At 43.8% G+C, this 10,000-nt stretch overlaps 1 protein-coding gene across 2 annotated transcripts; it reads right to left on the bottom strand.

Moving 5' to 3' along the window:
- Positions 1 to 1,067: 1,067 nt before the first annotated feature.
- On the bottom strand, positions 1,068 to 7,359 carry LOC127618766 (leucine-rich repeat-containing protein 4C). 2 transcript variants are annotated; one of them, XM_052091404.1, is made up of 3 exons: positions 5,756 to 7,359; positions 5,137 to 5,476; positions 1,068 to 4,020 (listed from the first exon to the last, which is right to left on the bottom strand). In XM_052091404.1, the coding sequence occupies exons 2-3, from the start codon at positions 5,411 to 5,413 to the stop codon at positions 2,237 to 2,239; spliced, it is 2,061 nt and encodes a 686-aa protein (XP_051947364.1). In that variant the 5' UTR covers positions 5,414 to 5,476; positions 5,756 to 7,359; the 3' UTR covers positions 1,068 to 2,236. The 2 variants fall into 2 exon arrangements, with proteins under 2 accessions (XP_051947364.1, XP_051947365.1); XM_052091405.1 differs by lacking the exon at positions 5,756 to 7,359 and having other exon boundaries at positions 5,137 to 5,695.
- Positions 7,360 to 10,000: the final 2,641 nt, after the last annotated feature.

The following is a 10,000-nucleotide window of genomic DNA, read 5'->3' as shown; positions in this document are numbered from 1 at the left end:
GTTCTATACTGTAAAGGGCTGCGAACAGAGTAAATGATCGGATTTGTGATTTTTAGAACCATAACCAATATAATTAAATAAATATAGCTAAACGCGTGACAGAGGACCAGCACGTCCGCAAAAGAATAAATGTGTTTACATGCATGTTCTGACCAGTTATGCTCAAAAAGCACCAACGCGTGTGTGGTCACAATAAATGGCGTTCCTTTATCGAGGTCATACAACAGGGTAATAAAACACCGGGAAGATTTTGTCCATTACACCAATTGCTATAAAACGTTAAATGCTACTGACCGCAGTAAAACAATAGTTTGCGGATATGCAGAATTTGTTAGCCTGTAAATCTGCCATGTGCTGCCATAGACATGTATGTTACTGAACCATAGCTGACCTAAATTAGTTAACAACTTACTTCTGTCTGTGGATTTTCAGATGCCTCACAAAACTGGACGTTGTCGACGAGGTGTCTGTAATTTTGGAACCACAGGTTCTACATGTCGCAATCCTTCTGTTGCCTTTAACGCTGTATTCAATATATCCCAATTATATCACCTTTGGGATCATCTTTGCTGTGTCCTTGTCCTTAAATGCGCTGCAGTCTTCAAACTTGGTCCAGCTGTCGTGGAAGCTGATTGGTTGGTTGCCTGATTGGTTGAATAAGGAGTGTTGACATGCAGATTTGTAAATCAAATTAATCGTTTATTTGGGAAATTAATTGTTGATTTACTGCACATTTTTAATTAAAGAACAATTATCTTTGGTTTTAAAAAGTAAAAGTATTTCCAAGTCAGACGGCTGAAGTCCAAGTCAAGTTGCTAGTCATTGCTGTCAAAGTCTAAGTCGAGTCGCAAGTCTTTTTTAATTCTATCGAGTCGAGTCACAAGTCATCAAATTAGTGACTCGAGTCCGAGTCAAGTCCAAGTCACACGACTCGAGTCCACACCTCTGGTGATATCTGTTCCCTGTGGGGTAAAGACAGTTCACTTAGGAAATGTTATTCTGCAGTAGGTCCTAAAAGAGATCTGAACCGAAATCAGCATGGGAAATAAACAGATAAGATGGGATTCTAGATCAATCTTTATTGTATGAAGCTATTGGACATAAGAACTGAAGAAGGGTTGTGAAATCTGTGATTGCGGAGCTGTTCAGGTTGTAGTCCAAAACCCAGAAGACCATTTGCATTTTCAAGCCGTGGGTTTTATAATGGCAGTTATCAGTAAAATAAGGTCTGTGGTTAAAATGACTTGAATAGACTTATAACAGTCACACATTACAGATTCATTTTGAAGCTATAATTGTTTTTAAAACTAATATTGCTATCACAGTGCTAAGATATGCAATTGTCCAAGACAAAACCTTTGATGTTTGCTTGGCAAAGTCTTGTCTGAAAGTCTGAACTAGTTTGAAAAGTTTGAGATAAAGAGAGCGCAACTTAAAGCAGATCAAAGACATTTGTGGGTTTGTTTACGTTTGAATTTTTGACAGTTGGAGTTTCAATTAACGAGCATTCCCTTGACCTGTTTGAACATTCCGTCAATGTAAGTCTATGGGATATTTGAGATATTTGATTGTCCGCTGTGCGAAAACCGTAAGTCCGATCAGCATGGGAAGGCACAGCACAATATTCCAGAACAGTCTGAAGGTCTGTACCAAGTTTGGTGAATATAGCTTGAAAGCTCTAGTCCGAAGTTAGACATTGTTTAAAAATCGTGTTTTATAGCAGAATTCATGGTAAACAACTACATTACCCATGATGCAGCTGAGAAACATCCCCCAATCAGAGAACCACGTCCAACGAAACGTGTCTCGGAGCGACCGCATGCTCCCATGATGCACTGTGAATAACGTAATCGAGTCTCACCCTTAAACTACTTATCAGTATATTTAGCAATACAAATATTTTTGACAGAACTGAGGTATGACTGTGTGTAACTTATGTCCTAGAACAAAAAGTGAAAGTCTCCAAGTTATTTTAACCACAGATCTTATTTTACTAGTAATTCAAAACTCCCTACATTCTAAACACCCCGATGGAACCAATGACGAATTAGACTTCCGTGTTTGTCTACAAACTGACGTCACAGCTGAACAGTTGAGCATGTAAGATCTTTTGTATTGTTAAGGGATAATATATTGGATTTGAACCAATGATCAATATTGAAGAGTTTACAGATGCCTGTATGTCCATCGTTATCGGATAAAAAGTGGTTCATTCCAGAGTGGCTGAGGAGGGCAGTCAGTGCTCCACTTGGCCAATTAGAGTGCAGGCCCTCTCATAGGCCACGCCCCTCTCTCCCATCTGCCACTCCCCAACCACCCACTCATTGCCTCTCTCCTCACTCTCCTCCCTCAGAATCAGACTGTAGCGTGCTGTTCTTTGGTCACGAGTAGTCCTCCAGCTTTCCTCTTCTTCTACCCATCCATCGGTTTCCTCCTCTTGGCTAATCACTCTGTACAGCGCCTTCCTGAAAACGTCCCCGCGCATCATCTGTGCTGCATCCTCTCTCTGTTTATCTCTCTCTTCCTCTGCTATGGACACCAGTTCTATTTTGGTAGAAACATCTCTTCCTTTAGTTCCTCCTCCATGCATGTCCCTCATTCCGTGTCCATCATCCCGCTCATCTTCTTTGGAGATGTAGAGGACGCTCCGGAACACGGCTTGCACATCTTTTATCTGTTTTAGGGACAGAAATGTCACTCTTTCTCCCTTGTTGTCCTCTCCTTGTGCTGATGTGTTTTCAGTGCGCCTGTATGCCTGTAAGGTGACCCCCTTGCAGTCAGAGTAGGTTGAGGTATGCCGCTTGAGTCGGCAGTAAACCCCAAGGTAATTTTTTAGGAGCCAAAGGAACAGGAAAGAGGAAGTGAGTGCGGACAGCACACACAAAACCACAAACCTGGCAAATAACCACCAGCACCATGGCAACATCCTTCCATTCACCATCCAAGCATCTTTGCCCTCAGTCCAGTTCGCCAAGCTGGTTGTTTGGGTGGTGGTTGACCGTTTAGGTGGGGCTGTTATTGGTCCAGTTGTGGTTTGCAGCTGGGCAGTAATTGGTCCAGTGGTTGATAGTTCAGTTCGAGCAGTAATTGGTCCAATGGTTGATAGTTCAGTTCGAGCAGTAATTGGTCCAGTGGTTGATAGTTCAGTTCGAGCAGTAATTGGTCCAATGGTTGATAGTTCAGTTCGAGCAGTAATTGGTCCAGTGGTTGATAGTTCGGTTCGAGCAGTAATTGGTCCAGTGGTTGATAGTTCAGTTCGAGCAGTAATTGGTCCAGTGGTTGATAGTTCGGTTCGAGCAGTAATTGGTCCAATGGTTGATAGTTCGGTTCGAGCAGTAATTGGTCCAATGGTTGATAGTTCGGTTCGAGCAGTAATTGGTGCAGTTGTGGTATGGGGTTGGGCAGTAGTTGGTTCAGTGTCAAATGAAATATCAGATTCCGTGAGCCAAGAACCTATGTCTCCTCTGTTGTAGAGGGGTGGAGGATTTGTAGGATCTTGAGGGCAGAAGACATCTTTCTCCAGTTCAATTATGCTCTGTCCTTTCAGGTGTGGCGGCTTGGCACACACTACTGTTTCAGCACCTGGAGTGAAGATGTTCGAAACTACATGTATGTAAATGTTATGGTCCTGATCGTTCAGGTAGCTGTGGAGGTAGTCAACTGCACAGCTGCAGAGCCAGGGGTTGTGGGACAGGTAAACGTAAGCTATATCTGGTTTGAAGGAGAAGAACCCGTCAGGCATGATCGACAAACTGTTGTTCTCCAAATCAAATTTCTTCAGGCTAACGGAAGACATCCGCTGCAGAAGGCGAGAAGGGAGGGCAGGAAGCTTATTCCGAGAAAGTTCAATAATCTCCAGTTGGGGCAATTCGCTGAAGGTGGCGTCATGAAGTGAACGAAGCTCGTTTTCATTCAAGTAAATCTCCATCAGGCTTGGAGCACAACTGAACACCTTGCCACCCAAACCAGCCAACCTGTTACCCGACAGATTCAACACGCTCAAGTTCTTTAGCACTGGACCTGAGAGAAACACAGAGAGGGGGTTCAGGAAGTCTGGGAACAGAACCTACAGAAACAATGGCTCCTGATTTAATGGTGAAAAATATCATCTTTTGAAATTCTGTTTGGTATTGAGCAGGGGTGGAAAAAAATAGGTTCTGTCACAAATCTTGATAATTTTTTATTTTATCCCCTTTTCTCCCCAATTTGGAATGCCAAATTCCCACTACTTAGTAGGTCCTCATGGTGGCGTGGTTACTCGCCTCAATCCGGGTGGAGGAGGACGAGTGTCAGTCGCCTCCGCTTCGGAGACCGTCAATCGGCGCATCTGATCACGTGACTCGTTGTGCATGACACCGCGGAGACTCACAGCATGTGGAGGCTCATGCTACTCTCCACGATCCACACACAACTCACCACATGCCCCATTGAGAGAACCACTAATCACCACCACTAGGAGGTTACCCCATGTGACTCTACCCTCCCTAGCAACAGGCCCAATTTGGTTGCTTAGGAGACTTGGCTGGAGTCACTCAGCACACCCTGGATTCGAACTTGCGCCAATTCTCGCTGAGATACCCAGACCCCCATAAATCGTGATTCTTGAGACAAATTTTTTTTTTTTAATTGTCTCTCTAGACACAATCAATCTAATATAAGAGAATATTACTAAAAAGCTAATGTGGGTAATTTTGTCTTGGCAGAAATAATTCGAGTTCACATTGACTTCTCTTTTCTGTCTATTGCTGTGTGATTTGCTAAGATACCAAAGTTGGCAAAGTAGTTGAGATCTCTTCTAAAACTCTAAACAGAGAGCACATTTTTGCTTAGGTTTTTTTCTCCTGAGCCCAGAGATCTCATGTGTCTCCTCTAATCTCATTGCTCAAAGGGAGAGATATTATGTATTTCTTTCCAATGGGACAGTAATGTAATGGTGATGTTCAAAGATTGCAACCTTGAGGTTAGGGTTCGGGGTTAAGGGTCATGAAGTGAAATCTATTGTGCCCACGATTCATAGTACTGTTCTGTGGCGACGTGTGAAAGTTGCATTGAGTGTGTGATGATAAATATACAATTCTAAAGTTAGAGTTCACAAATGTCCAATTTCAGGCTTTGAACTTATGTTTATGTCTTTACCTGGTGGTTCCAGCACAGAGATTTGATTGAAGCTCAGGTCCAGCTCGTGCAGGTGTGTGAATCCTGAGTAAGCAGACCAGGACAGAGAACTAAACCGATTTTTTGTGAGAACTAGAACCTGTGTGAGTGGATCGATCCCTTCAGGAACGGCTGTTAGACCCTGACTCACACAACTCACACGTGGCCGGTGGTCTTGATTCCTGTCGCTCTGACAGATATTGCTCATGACGACACAGAACTGCATCATGAAGAAGAGGAGGGTGATGATGGATCCCATGATGAAGTTTGGAGAAAACGAAGACGACTCAGGTTTGAACAGTTCAAAACAATCCCACTAAACCTGTCAAGAACATGTCCGGGTCATATTTGACACCAATATCAAAAGAAATAAATTAGAACATGCATAAATAAAGAAATTAAGACGTCATTGTGACATTTTAATGACAAACACATTGTGCCCCAATTTCCAATTATCACTGTGAATCAAAGTTACAAATATATTTAAATGTATATAGAATAATCGCATGTGTACATCATAGTAATATCAAATTTACGGGTGTTTGTGGAACCTCAGGCACTTTTATCCCTTCTTAAATGTCATAAAAATGAAACCTGTTACCTGACAAATGGCAGTTCTCCAGCCCTGGACCTGAGTGAAACACACAGAGAGAGAGAGTTCAATGATGTCGTTCAGTTTCATGTCAGTGCTGCTGGTGTCATCAGAGCTGAATGATCTTCAGCTGTGGAGATGGACTCAATATAAAGCCCTACATGGAGATGAGACGTTGCATGTTCTGCTGAATCCAGAGATCTATCTCTCTTCCTCAGTGTAAAACACAAACCACAAACTTCTTCCCATTTCACAGGATGCACTGCTGCACATCACACTATACAGAAAACACATCAGCTTTGAATTGTGCTATTGTTATACGCTTGGAAGAGTTTGAGCTGTGGAAATAACGAGCAATAATGAAGCAATGGTTTACTGAAAATACCAGTATATGAGCATATACTGAAGAACATTAGAGAGGGTATTTTTGGTGAAATACCGCCACAATGTTAGTGTTGTGCCACACTGCTGGTCTGGTGTAACTGCTAGATGTGTTTATTACTGGTCCAAGACATACAAAAGTGTCCAAAATCAAGTCTTGGTCCAGTGTAAGTCTATAGGATTTATTCAGGTGACCATGATCGGAGGGGTTGTGTTTCTGAGTTTCCACTCTCTTCAAGGACAATTTATGTGCCCAATAATATTTAATAAAAATGGTTTCCTTTATCTGAGCAGTACAAGACTTGGTGATTTTTCCTCCATTTGCCCTCTGAACATACAAATAAAAAATGCTTGATTGTGGTTGTAAAAAAGTAACATCTTTGGTATTCACGGTCAAATTGACCGACCATTGAAAATGAATGGGAAAGTCATGTTTATTTGTATAGCGCCTTTCACAACATACATAGTTTCAAAGCAGCTTTACAGAAGATAAACTGTAATATTTATAAAGTCTAAGAGTCATCATTGTGTAGTTTGATGAAATGTGATTGTAAATTGTGTATATTTTACTTTGAAGTTTCCATTCCAGATGGAATTTCTGTTTGTGTTTTGGCCCGTGTGATCCCGCCCACTCACCAATAGTGTGCAGGTAAACAACACGGCGTGCTGCAGCCATGGAAGCCAGCAATCAGATCTGGATCAGAGATAACAGATTACACCTGACCTATAAAGCCTCGCATCCCTCTAGAAACCACCATGACCAGAGGCGTAGTAAAACAAGGATACTGGAGAGGCCTTTGGAAGATGAAGACAGCTCAAAGACCAGAGATCCTTTAAAACGGATGCTAGGTTGGATCATGGCAGTCCGCATGAGCTTCAAGTCTGGGGTGGGGCACACAACTCTCCAGTGTTTTGAATTTGGACTGCAGTACCCATTTCAAATGCTTGTTGGGTCATAGTGCAGGGTCATAATATGGCACCACTGGTGCAGATAGGGTCAAGGGCCTTGCTCAAGGGCTCAACGGTGGCATCATGGCGGTGTTGGGGCTTGAACCCATGACCTTCTGGTCAGTAACCCAGAGTCTTAACCACCAAGCCACCACTGCCCCTTTCGCGTATCCCATCTAAGCTGGGGTCAGAGCGCAGGGTCAGCAATGATGACTGACTGAAACTGGTCAGTAACCCAGAGACTTAACCACCAAGCCACCAATGCCCCTTACTGGCTGTTACTGGTTTTAACTGGTAAAGTCATGCTGTTTATGTTCACCAGATGAAATACATAGTCTGTATGTGCTGCCCACCTCAGAGTGCTCTACTCTGTTATCTCACAAGCACAAGAGCATGTGTGATGATCACGATGAGGAGTTTTCCAGCTTCACACATTCATTTTGAAGTGCACATCACTTGCGGATTATAAACCAGAACATGTCACAATTTAAATTTTATTAATGGTGCTTTCAAACATAATTTTTTGTCCAAATATGTCGTATTCCATGACATTCTGCGTTTTATAGCTATTGTGACACTCCTGTTCTACCCGCTGCATACGGGACTCGAACTGCCGTCTCTGGCATGGGAGGCGGGTGCACTAACAAGGAGGCTAAAATCTCTAGCGTCAATCGCTAGTGCACTTCTTGAACCTCAGTCCCATCTGGGTCACAGCACTATTGTGACACTCCTGTTCTACCCGCTGCATACGGGACTCGAACCGGCGTCTCCGGCATGCGAGGCGGCTGCGCTAACAAGGAGGCTAAAGTCTCCAGCGTCAGTCGCTAGTGCACCTCTTGAACCTCAGTCCCATCCGGGTCACGGCACCATTGCGACACTACTGTTCTACCCGCTCTGTACAGGACTCGAACCGGTGTCTCCGGCATGGGAGGCGGGTGCGCTATCAAGGATGCTAAAGTCTCCAGTGTCAGTCGCTAGTGCACCTCTTGAACCTCAGTCCCATCCGGGTCACGGCACCATTGCGACACTACTGTTCTACCCGCTCTGTACAGGACTCGAACCGGTGTCTCCGGCATGGGAGGCGGGTGCGCTATCAAGGATGCTAAAGTCTCCAGCGTCAGTCGCTAGTGCACCTCTTGAACCTCAGTCCCATCCGGGTCACGGCACCATTGCGACACTACTGTTCTACCCGCTCTGTACAGGACTCGAACCGGTGTCTCCGGCATGGGAGGTGGGTGACTAACAAGGAGGCTAAAGTCTACAGACTCTAGTGTCAGTCGAAGTGCACCTCTTGAACCTCAGTCCCATCCAGGTCACGGCACCATTGTGACGCTCCTGGTCTACCCGCTCCGCACAGGAATCGAACTGGCGTCTCCGGCATGGGAGGCGGGTGCGCTATCAAGGATGCTAAAGCCTCTAGTGTCAGTCGCTGGCCGAATCACCATGGTAGTGTGAATTTGTTTAAAATCAGAGGTCTGGCCGTCATGTAAGAGAAACAAGTTGATAGCTTGAACGTTTTTGTGGTTAACACAACAGCAATGTTGGAATGGAAAAATGGTATTTTGTATTATATTAATACTTAAACTATTTCCTCAGAGCAAAGCAGAGATGACAGCAGATGGGCACAGAAGCAGGTGACAGGGATTTGTCCATGACGCTTAACCGCTGATGAAGCTTCCCAACGCTCTGCCGCCGGCAGTGACAAAACGACCTTGTGTATTTGATACCTATTGCCAATCCAGAACGTCACCAACAAAAACCTTATTAGCAACACAGTCAAACTATTTTATTATACTAACATATTTTCCAGGACATTTGGGTATTTTTTTATTGACTGGAAAACTGCTTTGCAAAATTCCTGGTTTTCCAGGATGTGTGGGAACGCTGTTTTCAGGATAAATGCACATTAAAGCTCAAAAACAACCAGAAACGATTTAGTTTGACATGTTTTCATTTATTGCCATTTTTAAACTAAAAATCCAAAGAAAAAGCAAGAGAAATAAAACAGAAGCGTCAGTTTGTGTCCAGAGACACGTGAGGTTTATCATGTTTGAAACAGGAAGTCAAACGCTTTATCTGTGCGCAGCAGCTTCCCTCAAGCGCGCACACACACACACACACACACACACACACACACACACACACACACACACACACACACACACACACACACTGTATATTTGCAGTAAAGATGCATGAATGTGTGCAAATGAAAATCACATTGCACGTGTTTTAAAACCCATCTGACAAACGTGAACACACAAACATTCACGCACACACATGTAAACGCTAAACAAAACACGAACTACTAATTAAATCATAATCAAACTGAAAAACTAATAAAGATGAAACTAAACAAGCGTCATATTAAGGCAGAAAATCCTTTGAAAAAGTGTAAATAAGTGACATCATCATCATCGTCGTCAAACACGGCACAATCAAAAGATTGTCATGTATTCTTAAAGGTCAAAGGTCATGGTCAGAAATCATTCCGTTTAGCACCTCTCATCCCCATCCTGTGCTCCACGTCCTGACAGCTAGTCCCGCATAACCCCGCCCACCCGTGACATCGCTGAACCAATCACAGCAGGGCAGCCTCGAACTAAACGGCCGTGTTTATTGGCCGTACACACAATGCGCTGCTTTTAAAGTGCCGCTGTATGTGCGCCATTGCGTGGCAAATCGTGTAACGCACCACACGGCATACATGTCTTTTATAAAGACCTGGACCAATCAGAAGAAGCTGGGGGCGGAGCTTGCATTTGAAGTGTATTGAGTGTTAATGAACGCACACACACGTATGACCCTTTATCCAGACAATGTCAGATCCGCTCGTCTCTTTGAACATTCATTGTGTCTGTAGTTTAGTGTTCTTCACTGCACTGGGATCTGCAGTAACCGCTCCAGCACGCGTCTCACCATCAC

This window comes from Xyrauchen texanus, chromosome 25 (genome assembly GCF_025860055.1).
Source record: "Xyrauchen texanus isolate HMW12.3.18 chromosome 25, RBS_HiC_50CHRs, whole genome shotgun sequence".
Lineage (NCBI taxonomy): Eukaryota > Metazoa > Chordata > Actinopteri > Cypriniformes > Catostomidae > Xyrauchen > Xyrauchen texanus.
This window is presented reverse-complemented; position numbering and strand designations above follow the sequence as displayed.

What these genes read in the sequence shown, in the direction of transcription:
- LOC127618766 (XM_052091404.1), bottom strand. Translation starts at nt 5,413, where the DNA reads ATGGGATCCATCATCACCCTCCTCTTCTTCATGATGCAGTTCTGTGTC. An exon ending in CTCTGTGCTGGAACCACCAG is followed by an intron (nt 4,021 to 5,136) that starts GTAAAGACATAA and finishes TGTTTCTCTCAG; the next exon opens with GTCCAGTGCTAAAGAACTTG.